At 40.7% G+C, this 26,860-nt stretch overlaps 1 protein-coding gene across 1 annotated transcript in view; it reads left to right on the top strand.

Moving 5' to 3' along the window:
- SYN2 (synapsin II) overlaps window positions 1-26,860 on the top strand; it is a 179,313-nt gene that overhangs the window by 105,668 nt on the left and 46,785 nt on the right. The window contains exon 2 of the mRNA XM_036868828.1: window positions 26,656-26,713. Within this exon, the coding sequence (XP_036724723.1) occupies window positions 26,656-26,713 (58 nt within the window). The remainder of the gene's footprint in view (window positions 1-26,655; window positions 26,714-26,860) is intronic.

The following is a 26,860-nucleotide window of genomic DNA, read 5'->3' on the forward strand; positions in this document are numbered from 1 at the left end:
ATGGGGATATATGTATACATATAGCTGATTCACTTTGTTATACAGCAGAAACTAACACAACATTGTAAAGCAATTATACTCCAATAAAGATATTACATGAATAAATAAATTAATTAATTAATTAAAATTACACAATTTTTTTAAAAAAGTAGGTCTTAAGAGCATCCAAAGATAAAAGAGATACCCTACAAGAAATCACAATTAAACCAAGAACAGTGGCAAAATAAACAAAAGAATAATGCCCTCAAAAGCTGAGAGAAGAAAGGAAATCGCACCCAATCTAGAATTTTCCACCTAGGTAAACCTTTATTCAAGAGCGAGGGTCAAATAGAGACAATTTTAGACAGATCGAGGCGTCAAATTTACATCTCAGAGATCATTTCTGAAAGGACTGCTAAAAACAGATATTCTTCAAGAAGCAAGAAATTGAATCCAAAAGGAAATAGTGACATGAAAAAAGCAATAGAGACTAGAGAAATTGGTAAACATGTGAGTAAATCTAAAACAAACAAAAACAGAAAAAACTTGACTTTACAGAATAACAACAAAAATAATGATTAATTTAGGGAGTATAAAAACAAGGTGAAATTAAGATACTGGGCAGTAATATGTGACCTGGCAAGGGAGTAAAGAGAAAAGAGGAGTGATCAGTCTTAAAACATGCTAAAACTTGGGAGGACAGTAGAGCTACTGATTAAATTTATACTTGGTAATTAAAGTGTGCATGTTTAAAAAAAAAAAGTTAATGGTAACCACACCAAAGATAGAAATAAAATGTGTAATAAAGCCCTCAAACAATTTTGTCCCATCAGCTGTCTGAAAATGAAAAAAACAAAAAACAGAAAAACCTGAAAAATAGTAATTTTTCTGATGACCCCTTGTTATGAACATTATAGTGTAGATTCTTGCATTGGGATGGGAGTTGGGATTTGATGACCTAGTTTTAAGTTTCCTACACGTGAATGTTAGAGAGACAGACCTATTAAGTCTCTAAGCCATTCAAATGAACATCGCCACATATCAGAATTGTTGACGCAAAGGGGGAAGCTACTTTTGGCCTCAGGATTTCAGCTTTATCTTAGAAAAAAATCCCCAAAGTACAAAATCAAGAACCCGGGAAATAAACAACATTCAAGTAGAAATCTGTCTTGGAGAGAGTACTTGTTAAGGTTTCTGTTTCATCATTCTCAAGATTCCAAATTATTGGCTTCACAGGTCTTCAGAGGCCCCTCTCCTGGTTATTGGCAAACCAGGAAGCAAGGAACTGGCTCCGTCCTACCTTTCAACCTTATCCTCACTCCCCCTCTGCCATATGCATATCCTATGTTATACCATAACTGCACCACCACTTAGCAGGGCTTTGTGAATTATACTTTCATGCTGCAATACTTCTGTTTAAGACACTTTTCTTTTTGAAGTGTCCTTTCCACATCACATATTGAAATCCTACTAACTGTTTAACTCCCAGACTGTCAGAATCTAAAAATGCCTTTAGAAACCATGTGGTTAAGGGAGGGGCAAGGTAGGGGAAGGGGATTAAAAGGTACAAACTACTAGGTGTAAAATAAATAAGATACAAAGGTGTAATGTACAGCACAGGGAATATAACCAATGTCTTATAGCTTTAAATAGAGTATAACCTATAAAAATATTGAATCACTATGTTGTACACCTGAAACTAATATAACATTGTAAATCAACTATACTTCAATTTAAAAAAGAAAGAAACCATGTGGTTAAATTTTATCAATTGCATGTGAAGAAAATGCAATTCAGATGAATTCCTAAGCTACACAAAATTTCTATTATTTACCCTATAATCAAAATTTATCACTCCTTTCTCTGTACTGTAACACAAACAGAAAATCATATATGTAGAATGTCTGGGACCTTATCTGTTCTAAGTTAACAATATCTTTGAAGTTTACATATTCTAACTCTAAAAGAGCACAAGAAATTTTTATTTTTAATTGTGGTAAAACACACATAACGTAAAATTTACCATCTTAACCATTTTTAATGTTCAGTAGTGTTAAGTACATTCACATTGTTGTGCAGCCAATCTCCAGAACTCTTTTCATCTTGCAAAACTGAATCTCTATGTCCATCAAACAACAAATCCCCACAGAGCACAAGGAATTGTGAAGAGATGTTTTATCATGTAAGGTGTGATAAAAGAAATTGTAAAAGTCTGTATGTCTTAATTAAAAAGAAACTGAAAACTTTAATTTCAAAAGTTGGAGAGTTATTTAGGAGCCTGATGAAGAAAAGATTTTTCTTCTGAAAGCCACTATGGGAGAAAAGAAGAGGATTAATATTTATAGTGGTTGATTATTAGTGAGAAATCTACCAAACTGTATCTAAAGGTATTGGTTGTCTTTACTGTCCTGTGTGAGTATTAAAATATGAATCCCCTTTTAAAATTTTTTGAATAATTCCATATTTCAGAAGTAGTGTGAAGTGATGAATAAGATCTGCTCTGGAGTCAGTTTGCATGGTCTCAGATCCTGAATCCACCACTCAGTAGTTGTATGACCTTGAACAAGTTAATTAGTCTCTCTGTGCCTTAGTTATCTTATCTGTAAGATTAGGAGATAATGCTAACTGGCTTGTATGACTGATGTGAGGATTAATTGAATAAGGTGTTTAAAGTCAGCACAGTAACTAGTGCTTACTAAGTACTTAATAAATATTAGCTGTTATCAATTTTACTGTAGTTGATATAATTTTGATACCTGAACTCTGGGATAAATAATCTCCTGTACTTCTGTTAACACTATTTTTATTCTTTGTGGCAGAGCTGGGTGAGGTCTATAGTCTTTCCTTCTCCTACCCTCCACCCAGTGCTTTGCATACTGCTGGGAAAATAGTAGGTACCTACTCTAATGAATCTTTGTTGAATGAATAAATGATGAGAATATTTTTGAAGGTTGATAGAATATATTTCATTATAAAAACACTGGATAGTAAACTCTATTTCAAAGGAATATATGGAGACACTAAGGATAAAATTAACCAGGTTTTCAGGCAAATCAGTTTGGGTTGGTTTTTAAAATTATTCTTTGGGCTTGTTGAATGTGAGGACCATGTATCCTCAATGGCTCATTAGAGGTGGTTGAGAGGATAGACAAATTCACTGAGGAGAATAGAACCAGGTCAGTACCATATATCTTTGTGCTTCGATTTTCTAAGGCATGAGCTTCAATCCAGATCCACTGTGAGCTCAACTTGGTGTAACGAAAAGAGCACTGTTGAGAAGAGATGAGGGTTACCACCTCATGACCTTGGGCCACTTTTCCCCTTAAGCCTCAGTTTTTTCACCTATAAAAATGAGAGTATAGCATCTAAGGTCCATTTTTCCATTCAGAACACATTTGGTACCATGTTGCTAAACTTGGGTGTATCTGGGAGCCTGTGGCATGTGTTCGTCTCCCAACCTGCCAAAATTCAGTTGTTAGTGCCTATTCTGGTGAATAATATCTCCCTCTGAATTGGTGCCAGTTGGAAAATTGTAGAATGGAATGTGCCACTTGGGTTTGGATTTGGAAATCCAGAGTGTTGTTGCCTTGAGGTACGAGGCTGTTTCTGCCCAGCCATGGTGGTGAGTAGGCTGATAAAACCAGTCATGGCAGTTTGCACTTGGACTGGGAAAAGACGGCCAAGTCTCCTTTGCTAATGAGAGCAGAATGAGGGGAGAGCTCTTTTCTTATTTCCTTCCAGCAATTTGCTGTATGAACCGTGCCCTGGTGATGCAGTATCACAAACAGAATCAATGCATCAGCAAAGTAATAAAAATAAAAAATTTCTTATGCTTCTGTAATGCTTAGCTGTTTATCTACTTTATCATACTTGATCTCACAAGCCCTCCAAATGGAAATCAAATCCTCAATTTCCACATCCTATAATATCATTTAGGGATCTCTGTCTTTGAATTCCACTGTTCTTCAATTTTTGGAAGACTTGCAGTTCTTGCTGTAAGGAGGCAGCATGGTAGAATGCACCTGCCTCTGACTAGGTGTTTGACCTTGAACTATCAAGTGTTTCCTCTCTCTGGACTTCTGTTTCCTTATAAATAAAAGACCTCTAAGCAAAATCTTCCCTCTCAGAAGGCTGAGGGAATATTATGTTATTAACGTCTCATATGAGAGTAAAATCTATAAACACTTCAATAACTGGTATGTTGATTTGTACCTAAAATAGAACATTAAGATGGAGGATAGTCTCATTGCACATGGAAATAAATGACCGTATTTCTGTCTACTTTTATAAATGCCTGATCAGCATTCAGTGAATTCATTTTGTTGAAGTGCTCTCCATTTCAAAGGACTCACACAGGCACATTGTTTAACCCAGTGATTTTTACATAAAAAGGGGGAAGAAAAGAATCTGAAATGTGTGAATGGGTGCTGTGCTAGATACACATTTATATACCAGATACACATTTATATACTCATTAATTCTTTCAACAAATATTATTGGGCACCTAATATGTACCAGGCATTATAATAGAGCTGGACACGGGATTGACACAGCAGTTATCACAACAGCAAGGTCTCTCCTCTCAGAGAACTTACATTTTGGTTGGGGAAATGAATAATACATAGTCAAGGTAATTTTGAAATAAAGATGATATCTATGAAGATTATATAAAGAGAATGATTGGGAGGGGTGGGGACTACCTAGCTCAGGTAGTCAGAAAAAAACTGAGGAAGTAATGTTTGAGCTGAGACTCAATTAGTGAGAAGGAGCGGGACATGCAAAGATCCAGGGGAAGGAAGTATCTGACAGCGAGTGCAAAAGCCCAGAAGAGATGGTGCGTTTAGCATGTTTGAGGAGTATGGTAAAGGCAGCGTCATTTGAATCTAACAAACTTTAGAAATGGGTATTATCCTTATCTTACAGATGCAAATACAGAGAGGTAAAGAGCCCAAGTTTAGGTAGTAAGTTGGTGACCTGAGATTTAAACCCAGGTTAGTCTGACCCTAAAATCCATGTTCTTTCCACTGTGCCATGCCACTCAGCAATTGATTAAAATGCAAAGTTTCTGAGTTGGCTTGAATAACTGACTCGTTTCTATGTGACATGGTGGAGAAGGTTCTCTTTCTTCCTTTTGATTCAGGGAGTGTATATCCCACCTGAAAGGAGGTAAATGGCTATTTGTTTTTGGCATTTGTGGAACATATACTATTGTGTATTCTTGTGATACTCTTTTATGTATTGTGGTTCCTCATTCCCTCAAGTCCCAGGTTGAGTGGGTGTCCTCTGCCAGGAATCAAGCAATAGGTCTTTATTAATGGTGCTGTTATGGGGTGAATGTTTGTGTGTCTCCACCCCCCGCCCCCCTACCAATTCATATGTTGAAACTCTAACTCCCAGTGTGATGGTATTTGGAGGTGGGGCCTTTGGGAGGTAATTAGATTTCGATGAGGTCATGAGGGTAGTGACCCAGTGATGGAATTAGTGTCCTTATAAGAAGAGGAAGAGAGACCAGAGCTCTTTCTCTTTCTCGACCATGTGAAAACACAGCAAGAAGGTGGCAGTCCGCAAGCCAGGAAGAGTCTTACCAGGCCAGCACCTTGATCTGGACTGGTCAGCCTCTAGAACTGTTAGAAATAAATGTCTGCTGTTTAAGCATCCAGTCTGTGGTATTTTGTTATAGCAGTCGAGGAGCTCTATATCTATATCCATCCATCTATTATCTATATATAGATAACACATAGATAACATATAGATAATAGATAATAGATTATATATATTCTTTCTGTATATATCTACTTATATAGATATAGAGAGAGAGCAAGAGAGAGAGATAAGATTATAGAGATATATAGAAAGAGAGAGAAAGAGATTTATCATGAGGAATTGGCTCACGCATTTATAGAGGCTGAGAAGTCCTAAGATCTCTTGGCAAACTGGAGACCCAAGAGAGCCGAAGGTATAGTTCCAGTCCAATTCTGAAGGCCTGAGGACCAGGAATGCTATATCTTTCAGTCTGAGACTAAAGGCAGAAGACTGATGTCTCAGTTCAAAGACAGAGAGAGTAAATTCTCCCTTACTCCACCTTTTTGTTCTAGTCAGGCCTTCGGTGGATTGGATGAGGCCCGCTCACATTGGGGAGGGCAATCTGCTTTACTCAGTCCTGATTCAAATGTTAATCTCATCCAGAAACACCTTCACAGACACACCCAGAATAATGTTTAGGCAAATATCTGGACACCTGTGGCCCTCTCAAGTTTACACATAAAATGAACTATCCCAGGTGTGCTCTGTATAAGGCAGTGGTGAGCGTAAGGGTGAGTAGTGGGGGACTCGGAAGGCAGTATAAGACAGTGTGCACCCTCAGAGGGTGATACGGTAGGGAGGAAGAGGCACAAATAAAGAAAATCAGCAGATGATACTAAGCTGAGTCTATTTAAAATGACAAGTGAATAGGTTTCAGACTAAGCTTTCAGAAGAAGGAGAAACCACCACAGAGGGGAGGACAGGGAAGATTTCAAAAGGGAGGCAGAACTTGTTTGGGACCTTTAAAAATGAGGAGAGAGGTGATTTCTTTTTTAAATGTTACTTTAATAAGCTTGAGGATACATGCTAAAATAATTCATAAAATTTGTACCAGAAAAGAAAATGGAAGACTCTCCATCCAGTTTTCTTGAGGCTAGAATAACCTTGACAATGATTTGGATAAGAGCAATAAGAAAACAATATCGATGGGCACCTAGGAAGATGGCGGAAGAGTAAGACGCGGAGATCACCTTCCTTCCCACAGATACAGTAGAAATACATCTACACGTGGAACTGCTCCTACAGAACACCCACTGAACGCTGGCAGAAGACGTCAGACCTCCCAAAAGGCAAGAAACTCCCCCGGTACTTGGGTAGGGCAAAAGAAAAAAGAAATAACAGAGACAAAAGAATAGGGACGGCACCTGCACCAGTGGGAGGGAGCTGTGAAGGAGGAAAGATTTCCACGCACTAGGAGCCCCTTCGCGGGCAGAGACTGCGGGTGGCAGAGGGGGGAAGCTTCGGAGCCACGGAGGAGAGCGCAGCCACAGGGGTGCGGAGGGCAAAGCGGAGAGATTCCCGCACTTCCCGCACGGAGGCTCGGCGCTGACCAGCACTCACCAGCCCGAGAGGCTTGTCTGCTCAGCCACCAGGGCGGGCGGGGCTGGGAGCTGAGGCTCGGGCTTCGGTCGCAGGGAGAGGACTGGGGTTGGCGGCGTGAACACAGCCTGAAGGGGTTAGTGCACCACAGCTAGCCGGGAGGGAGTCTGGGGGAAAAGTCTGCAGCTGCCGAAGAGGCAAGAGACTTTTTCTTCCCTGTTTCCTGGTGCGCGAGGAGAGGGGATTCAGAGCGCCGCCTAAACGAACTTCAGAGACGGGCTCGAGCCGCGGCTAACAGCGCGGATCCCATAGCAACAGGGGCGCAGAGGGAAAAACGGAGAGACTCCCGCACAGAGGCTCGGCGCCGAGCAGCGCTCACCAACCCGAGAGGCTTGTCTGCTCCCCCGCCGGGGCGGGCGGGGCTGGGAGCTGAGGCTCAGCTTCGGTCGATCGCAGGGAGAGGACTGGGGTTGGCGGCGTGAACACAGCCTGAAGGGGTTGGCGCACCACAGCTGGCTGGGAGGGAGACCGGGAAAAAGTCTGCAGCTGCCGAAGAGGCAAGAGACTTTTTCTTGCCTCTTTGTTTCGCGGCGGGCAGGGAGAGGGGATTCAGAGCGCCGCCGAAACGAACTCCAGAGACTGGCGCGAGCCGCGGCTATCAGCGCGGACCCCAGAGACGGGCGTGAGACGCTGGGGCTGCTGCTGCCGCCTCCAGAAAGCCTGTGTGCGAGCACAGGTCACTCGCCGCGCCGCCCCTCCCGGGAGCCCGTGCAGCCCGCCACTGCCAGCGTCCCGTGATCCCGGGACAACATCCCCGGGAGAACGCACTGCGCGCCTCAGGCTGCTGCAACGTCACGCCGGCCTCTGACGCCGCAGGCTCGCCCCGCCTCCTCTGTACCCCTCCCTCGCCGCGGCCTGGGTGAGCCAGAGTCCCCGAAGCAGCTGCTCCTTTAACCCCGTCCTGTCTGGGCGGGGAACAGACGCCCTCAGGCGACCTACACGCAGAGGCGGGTCCAAATCCAAAGCTGATCCCCAGGAGCTGTGCGAACAGAGAAGAGGAGGGGAAATCTCTCCCAGCAGCCTCAGAAGAAGCGGATTAAAACTCCACAAACAACTTGATGTGCCTGCATCTGTTGAATACCTGAATAGACAACGAATCATCCCAAATTCAGGAGGTGGACTTTGGGAGCAGGATATATTAATTTTTCCCCTTTTCCTTTTTTTTTGTGAGTGTATATGCATATGCTTCTGGGGGAGATTTTGTCTGTATAGCTTTGCTTTATAATAGCTTTATTTTACTTCACTATATTATAGCTTCTTTCTTTCTTTCTTTTCTTTCTTTCTTTCTTTCTTTCTTTCTTCCTTCCTTCCTTCCTTCCTTCCTTCCCTCCTTCCTTCCTTCCTTCCTTCCTTCTTCCTTCCTTCCTTCCTTCCTTCCTTCCTTCCTTCCTTCCTTCCTTTCTTTCTTTCTTTCTATTTTTTCTCCCTTTTACTCTGAGCCGTGTGGACGAAAGGCTCTTGGTGCTTCAGCCAGGCATCAGGGCCGTACCTCGGAGGTGGGAGAGCCAACTTCAGGACACTGGTCCACAAGAGACCTCCCAGCTCCACGTAATACCAAACGGCAAAAATTTCTCAGAGATCTCCATCTCAACATCAAGACCCAGCATCACTCAATGACCAGCAAGCTACAGGGCTGAACACCCTATGCCAAACAACTAGCAAGACAGGAACACAGCCCCATCCATTAGCAGAGAGGCTGCCTAAAATCATAATAAGGCCACAGACACCCCAAAATACACCACCAGACGTGGACGTGCCCACCAGAAAGACAAGATCCAGCCTCATCCACCAGAGCTCAGGCACTAGTTCCCTCCACCAGGAAGCCTACACAACCCACTGAACCAACCTTAGCCACTGGGGACAGATACCAAAAACAACGGGAACTACAAACCTGCAACCTGTGATAAGGAGACGCCAAACACAGTAAGATAAGCAAAATGAGACGACAGAAAAACACACAGCAGATGAAGGAGCAGGGTCAAAACACACTAGACTTAACAAATGAAGAGGAAATAGGTAGTCTACCTGAAAAAGAATTCAGAATAATGATAGTAAGGATGATCCAAAATCTTGGAAATAGAATAGACAAAATGCAAGAAACATTTAACAAGGACGTAGAAGAACTAAAGAGGAATCAAGCAATGATGAAAAACACAATAAATGAAATTAAAAATACTCTAGATGGGATCAATAGCAGAATAACTGAGGCAGAAGAAAGGATAAGTGACCTGGAAGATAAAATGGTGGAAATAACTACTGCAGAGGAGGATAAAGAAAAAAGAATGAAAAGAACTGAGGACAGTCTCAGAGACCTCTGGGACAACACTAAACGCACCAACATTCGAATTATAGGGGTCCCAGAAGAAGAAGAGAAAAAGAAAGGGACTGAGAAAATATTTGAAGAGATTATAGTTGAAAACTTCCCTAATATGGGAAAGGAAATAGTTAATCAAGTCCTGGAAGCACAGAGAGTCCCATACAGGATAAACCCAAGGAGAAACACGCCAAGACACATATTAATCAAACTGTCAAAAATTAAATATAAGGAAAACAGATTAAAGGCAGCAAGGGAAAAAAAACAAATAACACACAAGGGAATCCCCATAAGGTTAACATCTGATCTTTCAGCAGAAACTCTGCAAGCCAGAAGGGAGTGGCAGGATATACTTAAAGTGATGAAGGAGAAGAACCTACAACCAAGATTACTCTACCCAGCAAGGATCTCATTCAAATGTGATGGAGAAATTAAAACCTTTACAGACAAGCAAAAGCTGAGAGAGTTCAGCACTACCAAACCAGCTTTACAACAAATGCTAAAGGAACTTCTCTAGGCAAGAAACACAAGAGAAGGAAAACACCTACAATAACAAACCCAAAACATTTAAGAAAATGGGAATAGGAACATACATATCGATAATTACCTTGAATGTAAATGGATTAAATGCTCCCACCAAAAGACACAGGTTGGCTGAATGGATACAAAAACAAGACCCATATATATGCTGTCTACAAGAGACCCACTTCAGACCTAGAGACACATACAGACTGAAAGTGAGGGGATGGAAAAAGATATTCCATGCAAATGGAAATCAAAAGAAAGCTGGAGTAGCAATTCTCATATCAGACAAAATAGACTTTAAAATAGAGACTATTACAAGAGACAAAGAAGGACACTATATAATGATCAAGGGATCGATCCAAGAGGAAGGTATAATAATTGTAAATATTTATGCACCCAACATAGGAGCACCTCAATACATAAGGCAAGTACTAACAGCCATAAAAGGGGAAATCGACAGCAACACAATCATAGTAGGGGACTTTAACACCCCACTTTCACCAATGGACAGATCATCCAAAATGAAAATAAATAAGGAAACACAAGCTTTAAATGATACATTAAACAAGATGGACTTAATTGATATTTATAGGACATTCCACCCAAAAACAACAGAATACACATTTTTCTCAAGTGCTCATGGAACATTCTCCAAGATAGATCATATCTTGGGTCACAAATCAAGCCTTGGTAAATTTAAGAAAATTGAAATCGTATCAAGTATCTTTTCCGACCACAACGCTATGAGACTAGATATCAATTACAGGAAAAGATCTGTAAAAAATACAAACACATGGAGGCTACACAATACATTACTTAATAATGAAGTGATTACTGAAGAAATCAAAGGGGAAATCAAAAAATACCTAGAAATAAATGACAATGGAGATACGACGACCCAAAACCTATGGGACGCAGCAAAAGCAGTGCTAAGAGGGAAGTTTATAGCAATACAAGCCTACCTCAAGAAACAGGAAACATCTCGAATAAACAACCTAACCTTGCACCTAAAGCAATTAGAGAAAGAAGAACAAAAAAACCCCAAAGCCAGCAGAAGGAAAGAAATTATAAAGATCAGGTCAGAAATAAATGAAAAAGAAATGAAGGAAACAATAGCAAAAATCAATGAAACTAAAAGCTGGTTCTTTGAGAAGATAAACAAAATTGATAAACCATTAGCCAGACTCATCAAGAGAAAAAGGGAGAAGACTCAGATCAATAGAATTAGAAATGAAAAAGGAGAAATAACCACTGACACTGCAGAAATACAAAAGATCATGAGAGATTACTACAAGCAACTCTATGCCAATAAAATGGACAACCTGGAAGAAATGGACAGATTCTTAGAAATGCACAAACTGCCGAGACTGAACCAGGAAGAAATAGAAAATATGAACAGACCAATCACAAGCACTGAAATTGAAACTGTGATTAAAAACCTTCCAACAAACAAAAGCCCAGGACCAGATGGCTTCACAGGTGAATTCTATCAAACATTTAGAGAAGAGCTAACACCTATCCTTCTCAAACTCTTCCAAAATATTGCAGAGGGAGGAACACTCCCAAACTCATTCTACGAGGCCACCATCACCCTGATACCAAAACCAGACAAAGATGTCACAAAGAAAGAAAACTACAGGCCAATATCACTGATGAACATAGATGCAAAAATCCTCAACAAAATACTCGCAAACAGAATCCAACAGCACATTAAAAGGATCATGCACCATGATCAAGTGGGGTTTATCCCAGGAATGCAAGGATTCTTCAATATACGCAAATCAATCAATGTGATACACCATATTAACAAATTGAAGGAGAAAAACCATATGATCATCTCAATAGATGCAGAGAAAGCTTTCGACAAAATTCAACACCCATTTATGATAAAAGCCCTGCAGAAAGTAGGCATAGAGGGAACTTTCCTCAACATAATAAAGGCCATATATGACAAACCCACAGCCAACATTGTCCTCAATGGTGAAAAACTGAAACCATTTCCACTAAGATCAGGAACAAGACAAGGTTGCCCACTCTCACCACTATTATTCAACATAGTTTTGGAAGTGTTAGCCACAGCAATCAGAGAAGACAAAGAAATAAAAGGAATCCAAATCGGAAAAGAAGAAGTAAAGCTGTCACTATTTGCAGATGACATGATACTATACATAGAGAATCCTAAAGATGCTACCAGAAAACTCCTAGAGCTAATCAATGAATTTGGTAAAGTAGCAGGATACAAAATTAATGCACAGAAATCGCTTGCATTTCTATACACTAATGACGAAAAATCTGAAAGTGAAATTAAGAAAACACTCCCGTTTACCATTGCAACAAAAAGAATAAGATATCTAGGAATAAACCTACCTAAGGAGACAAAAGACCTGTATGCAGAAAATTATAAGACACTGATGAAAGAAATTAAAGATGATACAAATAGATGGAGAGATATACCATGTTCCTGGATTGGAAGAATCAACATTGTGAAAATGACTATACTACCCAAAGCAATCTACAGATTCAATGCAATCCCTATCAAACTACCACTGGCATTTTTCACAGAACTAGAACAAAAAATTTCACAATTTGTATGGAAACACAAAAGACCCCGAATAGCCAAAGCAATCTTGAGAACGAAAAATGGAGCTGGGGGAATCAGGCTCCCTGACTTCAGACTATACTACAAAGCTTCAGTAATCAAGACAGTTTGGTACTGGCACAAAAACAGAAATATAGATCAATGGAACAGGATAGAAAGCCCAGAGATAAACCCACACACATATGGTCACCTTATCTTTGATAAAGGAGGCAAGCATATACAGTGGAGAAAAGACAGCCTCTTCAATAAGTGGTGCTGGGAAAATTGGACAGGTACATGTAAAAGTATGAAATTAGAACACTCCCTGACACCATGCACAAAAATAAACTCCAAATGGATTAAAGACCTAAGTGTAAGGCCAGACACTATCCAACTCTTAGAGGAAAACATAGGCAGAACACTCTATGACATACATCACAGCAAGATTCTTTTTGACCCAGCTCCCAGAGAAATGGAAATAAGAACACAAATAAACAAATGGGACCTAATGAAACTTAAAAGCTTTTGCACAGCAAAGGAAACCATAAACAAGACCAAAAGACAACCATCAGAATGGGAGAAAATATTTGCAAATGAAGCAACTGACAAAGGATTAATCTCCAAGATTTACAAGCAGCTCATGCAGCTCAATAACAAAAAAACGAACAACCCAATCCAAAAATGGGCAGAAGACCTAAATAGACATTTCTCCAAAGAAGATATACAGATGGCCTACAGACACATGAAAGAATGCTCAACATCATTAATCATTAGAGAAATGCAAATCAAAACTACAATGAGATATCATCTCACACCGGTCAGAATGGCCATCATCAAAAAATCTAGAAACAATAAATGCTGGAGAGGGTGTGGAGGAAAGGGAACACTCTTGCACTGTTGGTGGGAATGTAAATTGATACAGCCACTATGGAGAACAGTATGGAGGTTCCTTAAAAAACTACAAATAGAACTACCATACGACCCAGCAATCCCACTACTGGGCATATACCCTGAGAAAACCATAGGTCAAAAAGTGTCATGTACCACAATGTTCATTGCAGCTCTATTTACAATAGCCAGGACCTGGAAGCAACCTAAATGTCCATCGACAGATGAATGGATAAAGAAGATGTGGCACATATATACAATGGAATATTACTCAGCCATAAAAAGAAATGAAATGGAGGTATTTGTAATGAGGTGGATGGAGTTAGAGTCTGTCATACAGAGTGAAGTAAGTCAGAAAGAGAAAAACAAATACAGTATGCTAACACATATATACGGAATCTAAGGAAAAAAAAAAAAAAAGGCCATGAAGAACCTAGTGGCAAGACGGGAATAAAGACACAGACCTACTAGAGAATGGACTTGAGGATATGGGGAGGGGGTGGGGTGAGATGTGACGGGGTAAGAGAGTGTCATGGACATATATACACTACCAAATGTAAAATAGATAGCTAGTGGGAAGCAGCCGCATAGCACAGGGAGATCAGCTCGGTGCTTTGTGACCACCTAGAGGGGTGGGATGGGGAGGGTGGGAGGGAGGGAGATGCAAGAGGGAAGAGAAATGGGAACATATTGTATATGTATAACTGATTCACTTTGTTATAAAGCAGAAGCTAACACACTATTGTAAGGCAATTATACTTCAATAAAGATGTTTAAAAAAAGAAAAAAAGAAAAAAAAGAAAAAAAAAAAAGAAAACAATATCTGTCCCAGTGCACTTAAAAATCTAGATGCATTCATTCTTTGTCACATATTAACTAATAGAATCTAATTAAGTATTAGAAAGCACATTATATGATAAAGTAAGATTAATTCCTGGACCCAAAGTAGAAAACCTATGATCGCTTCACAGATGAACTCTCTCAAACATTTATAGTAGAGATAATACAAGTTCCACAAAATTTCTTACTTCCCAACTCCTTCCGTGAAGCCAAAATTATTACTTTTGACACCAAACCAAAGACACCATAAGAATAGAAAACCACAAACCAAAATCCCCAATAAACATAGTTGCAACAGTTCTTAACAGCATTTTAGCAAATTGGATCCCATGATATATAAAAAGGATCATGCATCATGGCCCAGTGGAGTTCATCCCAGGAACTCACGTTTCATGTAACATTTGAATATCAATCAGTGTGATTTACCACACAAGCAAATGTAATAAGAAAAACAAAGCCTTTGAGATTACCTTATTCTTCTCCTTCTTCTGCTTTTCCTTCTTCTTCTCCTTCCCCTTCTCTTTCCCCTTCCCCTTCCCCTCCCTCTTCCCCTCCCCCTCCCTCTTCCCCTTCCTCTTCTTCCTCCTCTTCCCCTCCTTCCTCTTCTTCTTCTCCTTCTCCTTCTTCTGTGAGAAATCAGCACATTTCAAGTTTACCATACAGTATTGTTAACTATCATGCCATATACATCAGATCTCCAAAACTCATTCAGCTTGCATAACTGAAACTTTGGATTCTTTGATCAACATCTCTTCATTTCCCCCTCCTCCAGCCCCTGACAACTACCATTCTATTCTCTGCTTCTGAGTTTGACTATTTTAGATTCCACATATGAGGTCATGCAGTATTTATCATTCTGTGTCTGACTTATTTCACTTAGCATAATGTCCTCCAGGTTGATCCGTGTTGCTACAAATGGCAGTATTTCCCTTTTTTTTATGGCTGAACAATATTCCATCCTATGTATATATCACATTTTCTTTATCCATTTGTTCGTCAATGGACATTTAGGTTGTTTCCATAGAAAAGGGTGATTTCTAAATGGACCAATACACAGAAGCAGTAGTTTGACAAGAGATAGTTGGGAAACAGTGTCTGAATGGCAGTTTGACCTAGTAGTACCATTCAGTGTCTGAATGGTAGTAGGACAGGGTGCCTGTGTATGCTTGTTCAGGTTGTTCACCGCACAAGGGCATTTGACTGAGGAGACAAGTCAGGGTGAAACGCAGACCCACACTCTGCTTGCCAAGCCAAGAACCCTGGTGTAGGAGTGTCCACCTGGAGGAAGGAATGCCTTTTTCTAATTCACACAGACTCTGCAGCAGTCTTGCAGGAGGGAAACAGTGAGAGATTAGAATAGAAGGATGGGGTCAGATCATAGAGGACATTTCTGTATATCTAGAGATGGATGGCTTTGATGGTAGTGGTGATTATGGGTATGATTTGTGACCTGATAGTGGAATTAAACCTAGACATTTGTCAATGCTAGGATCCCTGTTTTTCTGGTATAAAAGAAATCCATATCTTTCAAAAATTATACTTGCTTGATATTTCTCCAAAGCAAACTTTAATACTGACCTACTTTACTCTAATATCAAATCAGCCTGATTTAATTTTATAAGCCAGTCATGGAAAGTGAATCTGTCCCATGACTCCAAAGCATTCTGTTCTGTAGCTCCACTATAATTACAGACAAATGCATCTAATCTTCCCATCATGTGTTCTCCTGAGTTACAGGATTCTTTTTTTTTTTTTTTCTGTGTTCGATAATCTTGTTATCTTGTGATACTGCATCATTTAATTATTCCCCAAAATAGAGATCTTCAGAAAATCTGCTCAGAAAAAGTGATTTGCTGTTCCCAACTGAAGTCACAGCTGGTGTGTTTACTCAGAAATTAGTCATTTTCACAACTTTGAGATTGCTGTTTTTCTTAAGGGGTCTCATCTGCCATCTAAGTCTGTTGAAGCCCTTCTGCAGATCACTTGAGGGAATTTTATAAACTCCAGAGAAGGACTAAGTAGGTATCCTCAGAGATCTACAAGCCCAGGACTCTATCAGATTGAGCATGGTTACTCTCTCTGATATTAACCTCCAAATGTCTAGCTGTATTCATTTTAATAACTCCATAAACATTTTCTTAGTATCTACTGTGTGTTGAAGAGTAAGACAGGCATTGAGGCTGCAAAAATGAGTAGAGCACAGTTCCCATCTAAAATATACGATTTCTAAACTTGATCATCAGAAGTGCTGAAATTTAATTTTACTAGCTCTGCCACCTACTCACTGCTACTTTTAAGCAAGTCACTTAATTTATCTGAGCTTCCTTTTCCTATAAAACCAGTAACATTGAAATGACGTTCCTGTAAGGCATGAAATATTGTGAGATTAATTTGGTTATCTGGGATGAATAATGTGTGTAGTATGTAGTCTCTCAAGTTCTCTTTCCCTCCTTTACACCCTTCTGTCCCCTTTGGATCTTTACCTTTACAGACTGAAGAAGACTCATTGTATCAGCCTCTCCTAAAATCAGAACCTTTTTATTTTGTTGTTTTTCCGTGGGCCATTTCTACTTTCATTATGTCATTTGTGTTTAGACAAGTGGACATGATAATGCTGTATCACAAATATGAAAGTACTATGACTTGTACAAGATGAGTTCAGAGTGTAAGAAACCCTTTATGTTGAGTTTCCAATAAACTTTCTGATGCTAATCAACATTATTTTTCACCTTTCACTCTCTCAGTCTTTTTGTGTTTTTCTGTTACATCTCACAGGACTAATGTCTCAAGGAAACAATTTTCTGTTATTTCAGGTTCTTTTTTGGATTGTAGTTGAACACTCATGATCCCCTGGTAAAGTCATTTCCCATTGAATATAATATGTTTTCTTACACTTAGTCACATTAAAACTCCTCTGCCACTTTTCTGCCCACGTCCACATCTTCTTTCACTTTATATCTAATCAACTTGGCATTTTAATCCCTGGAAGTGCTGAATGCCATCTGCAAACTTGGCAATTTCCCCATGCACTCTTTTCCAGATCATTTATATGAATGTTAACTAAGACGCCATGCAGCTTGCTTTCTATCTAAGAAGTAGCAGAGAATTTGATTTAACTACTTAATCACTGAATTAATAATATCAAGGACCAGCCACAGAATGTTGCCTTTATCCAGAAAACTGTTCACTTCTTCCTATGCTTTGTATCTTATTCCTAAACCAGTTATCTATAACAAGCATTTCTCCATGTACTAAAAGAAAGTTTTTTGTTTTGTTTTGTTTTAATTTTGTTTATTTATTTATTTATTTATGGCTGTGTTGGGTCTTCGTTTCTGTGCGAGGGCTTTTTCTAGTTGCGCCAAGCGGGGGCCACTCTTCATCGTGGTGCGCGGGCCTCTCACTATCGCGGCCTCTCTTGTTGCGGAGCACAGGCTCCAGACGCGCAGGCTCAGTAATTGTGGCTCACGGGCCCAGTTGCTTCGCGGCATGTGGGATCTTCCCAGACCAGGGCTCGAACCCGTGTCGCCTGCATTGGCAGGCATACTCTCAACCACTGTGCCACCAGAGAAGCCCTAAAGGAAAGTTTTATGGTTTATGAATTAGATTACAAATCCAAATTTGAGTTAAGAGCCCCTTTACCAATGTAACTCCTGCCTATTTTACGTCTCATTTATGGCTTTGTTCCAGAACATCTATATGAGATGTCTGTCCTATACCACTTTCTATCACTGTCGTTTCCCAGCTAGCTTCTAAATTCCGAGCCCTAATCAATCAAATGATCAATTGAGTTGCCTGATGAGTGTTGGACAGTAGCTGTTGGTTTGCCATATACCGGGAAAACAGCAAGTTCTGAAGTCTAATTACTGCACCAGCTTCCCAAATGATCTCAAGCCCTGGTTGGCTCCCTGCCATCTCTTCTGTGTCCCAGACAACGTGGCCTATCAGATCTTAGGCACATCTGATCATGTCACCTCTTTGCTTAAAATCTTTGACAGTGTTTTGGGAGACAGTTGGGAAAACTTGAATATAGACTCAGTAAAGATGTTTTAAGTTATTATTAATTATTAAATAATAATTATTATTAAAAAGTCATTACCCTGGGATAGGCAAATCCATAAAGAGAAAGTAAATTAGAGGTTACCAGGGACTGGGGGGTGGACGTGGTGGGGAATGGGCCGTTACTGCCTAATGGCCACAGAGTTTCTGTTTTGGATGATGAAAAAGTTTTGGAAGTAGCGATGTTGGTTGCACAACATTGTGAATGCACTAAATGCCACTGAATTATACACTTGAAAATGGTTAAAATGGCAAATTTTGTTATATATATTTTGCCACAGTAAAGAAAAATTTTAAGGCATTACCAGTTAGAGATATTACTTAAAATTCTACACGAGAAATAACATGATATCTGGGATTTGCTTTAAAACAATCAAACAATAGTCCTAACAACAACAGTGAGGGTGATAAATGAAAAAGACTGGCAAAATGTTGATTACTGAGGATAGAATTTTTCATAATAAAAAGTTTTTAAAAAAATCTTTTGGAAGCTAGCCATAACGTCCCAACCACTCAGCCTGACATTTGAAGTTGACAGTCCATCGCTTCCCTTTCTCAGGAGCCTCGGCTCTTGCTGCTCAGCCTGCGTGCCCTTCCCCCAGTCAGCTGGGCCGCTGCAGCGCTCTGTGCTCAGGCAGCCTCTGTGCCTTTCAATTCTGCTCTCTGCTTCTTGTGTGGCAAATTCCTCCTCATTCTTTAAGACTCAGCTGCGTCCCTGGAGCCTTCCCAGACTCCTCCAGGCAGAGAACTCCCTCCTTTGGGTTCCCACAGTGCCTTGTCCACACCCCTGCTACAGCTTATACCCTGTATTATGACCTTTTATTTATGCTTCTGCCCACCACTAACCTGTGAGCTTCATGAAGGTAGAGGAAACTTACTTTTCACTGAACATCTTTCTGAGCTAGATGAAACTTTTGTTGCTGTTGTTTTAGTCGTGTGCATTAAATTCTTTTTTTAAAGGAAAAGATTGAAAGGTGGGAATGTGAATATTAGCTATAAATCTTAAGAGTTGAAAGGGTCCTTAGCAATTACCGACATGTATATTGGTCTCCCTTTCTAGACTGTGCTTTCTCTACTTGGCACCTACTAATGCATTTTTACATTTCCAGCACCTACCACTGGGTGTTCAGGAAATTGTTGCTGAATTTATTGATAAATCACATCCTTTCTTTCTACAGATGGCAAAAAGCCAACTATCTAGCTTGGGGTATGTGGACACACACTTTTTAGGAGAAATAGTGAATTTTCAGGCATGGTTTGTCAGAGCAGCAAATAAGCACCTGGAGGGCTGTCACTCAGCCAGTGGAGTCAGCTCAGTGGGTGAGTGAGCTAGGACTACGGTGTGTCTGCAGTACACATCCTGCCAGGGGGTGGCAGCAGGCGCTCACAAACTCTCCCCAAGACCGGCAGGCCTGATTTACCCTTTGAGTGTAGGGTAGGGAATAGATTCCTCTACTATTTCTAGTTTATTTTCTAATTTCTTGATGCCTTGAGATGCTTGACCAAAAGAATAGGGCCTGAGTTATAGACAATAAGACCCAGAAACTAAGCGCCTTGTCTGGACATTTATCTCTAACCAGTGCTAGGCATTTACTAGGTGCATTGTTAGTGCTTTCATCTTCTAGCTTGAGGTTTTGATCCCTGTGCGAGCCTCAGGCACCCAGGGAGGATTTACACTCTAGGCTGTTTTTAGGTCCTTTAGTTCCGGTGTGGATGGAGATTGAGAACAGATTTTCATGTGGGGAAGAAGAGAGAAGAAAGAACATGACACCCTGGGACGTGCACCTGCAAGAAGAAAGGCGAAGACGGCTGGGCCTGCAGAGACACACTCAGTCCACTCAGTCTTGAGGGTGGCCTCTTCTGGTTTTCTACATCTGTCCAGCCAGCACCATTACTCCTAACATCTCCAGTCAATAAGCAAGCCCTGATTGTGAATAAGTACACAGTTTAGGGAATTAGTTGGAAATTTATAGATATGTTGATTATATTTGTACAAGCCTTAGCTCAGAGCATGTAATATGACAGTAGGACATAATCAATATTTTAAATCCAAAATGATGGAAAATCCAGGGCTCATATGGATACTCCTTGCTCTTAAGTATTCTTACATAATCCAGTGATCTGAGGCTGGTGTGGGGGAGGGGTATCACAGATTATTAGACAACTGAGTTTGAAAGGTGGTATCAGATGATGATGCTATAAGCCAAATATCATGAGTAGACAATAAATGGGATGCAAGTTCAGAAGAGGAAGAAGGCATGTTGGCTCTGGTCATAGTAAAACAGCAATAATACCTGGTACATGAATGTTTGTTGCATTTTGCTAATAGTACTTTATATTTGCATAATATTTAAGAGTTTCCAAAACACTTTCATGTCATTTATTCTTATCTGGCTTCATTAAGTCTTCACAGCAACCTGTGAGTCAGGTATTATTAAATGAGGTAAGATACATAGAATACTTAAGATAGTGGTTAGTACGTAGTGAATGTTAGCTATTATTATTAAAATCATTATTAGCCCTATTTTATACATGACGAAACTGAGGCTCAGAGAGGCTGTTACTTGCCCGAAGTCACACAGCTGAGAAGTGGTAGAACTAGGCCTGAACTCAGTTCCCCTGGTTCCTAATTCTAGACCTTTCTCCATTTCCCCATGCATAAAGAGGGAGTATTTAAGCTGGGCTTAGCAAGGTTGGGCCAAGTTTTGAGGCAGCCTTAGCAGAGAAGTCTCTGATGATGTCTCCTCATCCTCATGAGCCCTAGTTTGCAAGAGGATGGGAATTCCTGAGGGTATTCTGTGCCTTGAGTAAGAAGAGTTAAACCTAGAAGCCTCTACTCATTTTAGCAGTAAGGGGAGGTGGTTCATTGCCTGGGCAAGCCGTTAAACTCACAAAGATCCTCAGCTGGTAGGCTTGTTAAGAAAATGTTACAATAGGGGGAAATTGACAACACACGCACCATGGATATTTTTAGTCTGTGCTTCAAGGATGTACATGTTGGTTTCTGTTTAGACTGAGCACCAGGGGGTGAATTTGGATTGATTTGACAAGACTGGCAGTCGGAAAGTCCTTACTGAGCACCTTCTCTGTGCCCAGCTTAAGCAAGGGATTGTGGGGGGTGGGGGGTAACTAAGGGAAGTGAAGTAACTTTCCCAAACTTGCAAACACTGGGGAGAGTGATATAATGATCTTTTTCTTGGGTGGGGGGGCAGTGTGCTGATATCAGTAAAAACTATTCCTTACACCAGCAATTCTGCAATAAATTATTTATCCTTCTAATGTACAATGTGGTGACTGTAGTGGATGATACTGTATTGTATGCTTGAAATTTGCTAATAAGAGAGTAGATCTGAAGTGTTCTCGCCACACACACGCACACAACACACACACACACACACAAAAGTTAGTAATGTGAGGTGATGGGTGTGGTAATTAATCTGTGCTTATCCCATTTCACAAAGTATACATGTATGAAATCATCATGGTGTACACTTAAAATATTACAATTTTGTTTGTCAGTTATAATATAATAAAGCTGGAAAAAAATAATTTATCTTATGAATGTATTCTTAAATGTAAGCCATTGTAGCTCTGTTTGTAATAGCAAAAACAATCCAAACACTGGAAATCTAAACACTCACCAGTAAATTTTTTTTTTTCAAGATTTATTTATTTATTATTTATTTATGGCTGTGTCGGGTCTTAGCTGCGGCACACGCGATCTTTGTTGAGGCGTGCAGGATCTTTTGTTGCAGCGTGCGGGCTCTTCATTGTGGTGCTCGGGCTTCTCTCTAGTTATGGCGTGCAGGCTCCAGGGGGCGTGGGCTCTGTAGTTTGCGGCACGCAGGCTCTCTAGTTCAGGTGCCCGGGCTCAGTTGCCCCGTGGCATGTGGGATCTTAGTTCCCCGGCCAGGGTCGATCCCGTGTCCCCTGCGTTGGAAGGTGGATTCTTAACCACTGGACCACCGGGGAAGTCCCTATACTATTTTTGTTTGTTTTTTTTTAACATCTTTATTGGAGTATAACTGCTTTACAATGATGTGTTAGTTTCTGCTTTATAACAAAGTGAATCAGTTATACATATACATATATCCCCATATCTCTTCCCTCTTGCGGCTCCCTCCCCCCCACCCTCCCTATCCCACCCCTCTAGGTGGTCACAAAGCACCGAGCTGATCTCCCTGTGCTATGCGGCTGCTTCCCACTAGCTATCTATTTTACATTTGGTGGTGTATATATGTCCTGCTACTCTCTCACTTCGTCCCAGCTTACCCTCCCCCTCCCTGTATCCTCAAGTCCATTCTCTTGTAGGTCTGTGTCTTTATTCCCATCTTGCCCCTAGGTTCTTCATGACCTTTTTTTGTTTGTTTTTTAGAGTCCATATATATGTGTTAGCATATGGTATTTGTTTTTCTCTTTCTGACTTACTTCACCCTGTATGACAGACTCTAGGTCCATCCACCTCACTACAAATAACTCAATTTTGTTTCTTTTTATGGCTGAGTAATATTCCATTGTATATATGTGCCACACCTTCTTTATCCATTCATCTGTTGATGAACACTTAGGTTGCTTCCATGTCCTGGCTATTGTAAATAGAGCTGTAGTGAACATTGTGGTACATGACTCTTTTTGAATTATGGTTTTCTCAGGTATATGCCCAGCAGTGGGATTGCTGGGTCATATGGTAGTTCTATTTTTAGTTTTTTAAGGAACCTCCATATCACCAGTAAATATTGGTTAAATTACTGTATGACCTTCAAATGGAATTTCATGCAACTATTACAAAGAAAGAGGTCTATCAGTATGTGCTGAAAGCATATCACTAAGATGTATTTTTTAAATTGCAGTAGAGCTGACTTACAATATTAGTTTCATGCACACAACATAGTATTCAATATTTTTATAGGTTATATTCTATACAAAGTTATTATAAAGTAGTAAATGGAAAGATATCCCATGTTCATGGATTGGGAAGAATTAATATTTTAAAATGTCTACCCTACCCAAAGGACTGGTATATTTTTAAGTGCAACAAAAAATTAAGGTTCAAAAAAGAAGAGTTTATATAGCATGATGCCATATGTATGTTTGAAACATATATGTATGCAGATATATGCACACAATTTCCCCACACTGGAAGGATATGCTTGCAACTGATAATGGGGAGTGTGTGTGATGAAAGAGAAATGGGAAAGGAAAAATGTATTTTTCATCTTATCCATCTTATTCTTTTGAAGATAGTTAGATTTATTGGTTTAACCATGTGACATACTTTTTTTTTTAAGCCACTTGCCTGCAGTCACACAACCAAGAAAGTGTACAGCTAGGATTCCCGTGCAGACTGTGATTCCAGAGCCCTGTGATCCAGAACCCCTCTGAATTCTAGCACACTGCTTCCTAACAGTGCTCTCTTAGGATCAGGAAGTAATTCTGTCACTTGCTTGTAAGTTACAAAATTTTTCAAGAAAATACCTGGGAGAATGTTCTCATTCTCCAGAAGAAGACTCTGTGCTCTATCACCTGCCATCTTGGCTCCTTTTCTATAAGACTGTGGCTCAGCCAAGAGAGGTCCATCACCCAGAGCCAGGAAACACAAACTAAGATTTCCAAGAGGACAGATTACCTTAAGGAAAAGGCATTAAGATAATTAGAGAGTTGGGGGTGGGCAGAAGGCCTGAAAACAGTATCATTAGCCAACTTGGTCAATGGGCAGGTGCAGAAAGTGACAGATAAATGCAGACAGAATCTATATTTATACTTCAATATCAGTGTTCAAAACCCACAAAATAAATGAGTGAATTAAAAACCTTGGCAGCATCTAAGTACCTAGACATAAACTCTTAGTTCTAAGCTTAGCTCCTATGAACTTCTCTGTGATTTGAGCATATTGTTTAGCTGCTCTGGGTTTCTTTCCCCATTGGTTAAATGGACAGCACTGTCTGTCCTGGCTGCTTCACAGAGTTGTAAGGAACAAATAAGGTAAGAATGTGCTTTGAAAACGCAAGGCATCATACAGAATGAGAGGTTATCGTTAATGCCTCTGAGATTTACCTCACAGAAGGAGAGCTATTTTGAGACAGGAAGATGGGAGGAAGCATCAGAAAAGCATTGCTGGTAACAAGGTAGGCACACCTCACCAACACAGGGAAGGAACCTCTTGGATCATTTACTCCAGTTCCTTCTGTTTATAGTCGTGGACGAAGACCTACGGAGTCCTCAAGATCTGCAGAGCAGTGATAGTGCCATGCATAGACTATTATTTAAACCCATGAGTAAGGTGGAACCCTAAAAGGGATGGGATGTGCTACAGGCCCCTTGCCCAAGGGGCTTGCTGAGCTGTGTGTTGAACAGGGCTCTGGAAGCAAGCTGATGAAGCTTAGTAAGGAACTGGGGCAGAGGTAGGGGGATGGACTTCAGTGATCCAGCTCCAGGACGGCTGAATGCCTCTGAGGAGCAATTTGAGGGGAGCCAGGGACTTGGATAGGACAAATGACAACTTCCTAGAACAGACTGTTCCAGAACCAGATCGGAAAGGAAATAGCCTGGCCTCGTCCTGGGTAGTTCACAGGAACTGGTGTAGGAAGTATTTGTAGTGGAACTAGTGCTCACAACATCAAGTCCCTTTTGCACAGAAGAAAGAAAGTGGGAAAAGACACGTGCAACGCAGCATACATGACAAGTCAGTTTTTGTAATGGTGGGAATAAGGATGGCGAGAATGAATGAGCAGAGGGAGACAGTGCTGTGCAGCGCCAAAGACTCTGGACTCAGACTTGGGTGTGAATATTGGTTCCGTCACTAACTTGCCGTATGACCTTGAATGTTCCATTTTCATCCCGAGTCTTGGTTTCCTCATCTCGAAAATGAATGCCTTTCTCCCTATCTCATAAGTTGTTATGAGGACTAAATGAGACGTTCTTGAAAGCAACTAGCACATAATTCCTAGAACATGATGCCCAATAAATGTTAGTTTATCCCTTTGTTTTGGAGAGGGACTTTTAGAAAACCCCCAGTGAAACATAACTAATTTGAAATTTCAAGCACTGGGAAAGCAAGCCCAACCTAGGTAGCATGTGGACAGGTCCTTTTTACAGATAGAGAAGCAGCCTATAAAGGCAGATAAGAAACTCTTATGAGAGGAAGGGGAGGTGAAGAGCAACGTAGCAATGGCTATAAATATAAGCATAAACAGTCCCCTTACCAGCAGCTGTAATGTGAGGTTCCTCCAGCTCCGTGACAAAACGGGAAGATAATAAGTACAGTGTATCTAGGCTTGACTCATTCTCTTGACTGCTCAGAAACACAGGATAGGTTTTGTGTTCAATTATAGAAGCTTTCCTCAGCCTCTCCCCCTGCCCCCTGCTTTTTTTCTGGTATAATTAACTCTCCTTCATTCATTGATTGTCCTTTAATCCTTGTTTTGTTGGATATATTTGCTTTTTAAATTATTGTCTCAAATCCTTTTTGGAAGTATGGGTATGAAGAGGTAAAATAATAACAGTTTCCTTAGAAACTAAAATTCCAAGGGTGGAAACCAACTAGAAAATCAGAGTGAAACGCAAGATGGGGGAAGATAAGGAAACTATAGGGATGTATAAAATTGACCTAGTCTTTACCAGGAGTAACATTAGGGAAATTGCTAGTTCTAGACTCCTTTTGTAGCAGAAAGACCAAGGATGTTATCGTAAAATCACAATGCCTGGGCTTCCCTGGTGGCGCAGTGGTTGAGAATCTGCCTGCCAATGCAGGGCACACGGGTTCGAGCCCTGGTCTGGGAAGATCCCACATGCCGCGGAGCAACTAGGCCCGTGAGCCACAATTACTGAGCCTGCGCATCTGGAGCCGGTGCTCTGCAACAAGAGAGGCCACGATAATGAGAGGCCCGCGCACCGCGATGAAGAGCGGCCCCCACTTGCCGCAACTAGAGAAAGCCCTCGCACAGAAACGAAGACCCAACACAGCCATAAATAAATAAATAAATAAATAAAACCCAAAAAGTTAAAAAAAAAAAAAAAAGCAACGGCTGCACATTCCCCAATTTAAAAAAAAAAAATCACAATGCCTGAGAGTGAAAGGCCTTTCGGTTTATTTTACAGAGGGGAGGCCGTGGTTTGCCTGAGGCTGTCTCATGGTGATCCAATAGCAGACTTAGGGTCTAACCCTGACCCAGGTCTCTTGACTCTCATTTTGGGATTCTGTCTGCCATGGTCCTCGTCTTTGTGAGAGTGAATTTCTGACCGCAAACACCTGTACAGAACTAATTTGTGTGGGTTTTTTTTCCCTTTTTTCCAGGGCCAAGTGCTTTCGGGGCAAAAAAGTCCTTGGAGATTATGATATCAAAGTGGAACAGGTAACCAGCCTGGAGCCCAGGGTTACATCTGCATCATTGTTGGCCCCTCTTGACATTCCAGAATGAACCATTTAGTTCTGCCAAGTGGAGATAAGTGTCCATCACTAGCTTCTAGGCTCTCCATCTCCTCCCCCAGCCCTTTCCAGG

The sequence above is a fragment of the Balaenoptera musculus genome, chromosome 11 (assembly GCF_009873245.2).
Source record: "Balaenoptera musculus isolate JJ_BM4_2016_0621 chromosome 11, mBalMus1.pri.v3, whole genome shotgun sequence".
Taxonomy (NCBI): domain Eukaryota; kingdom Metazoa; phylum Chordata; class Mammalia; order Artiodactyla; family Balaenopteridae; genus Balaenoptera; species Balaenoptera musculus.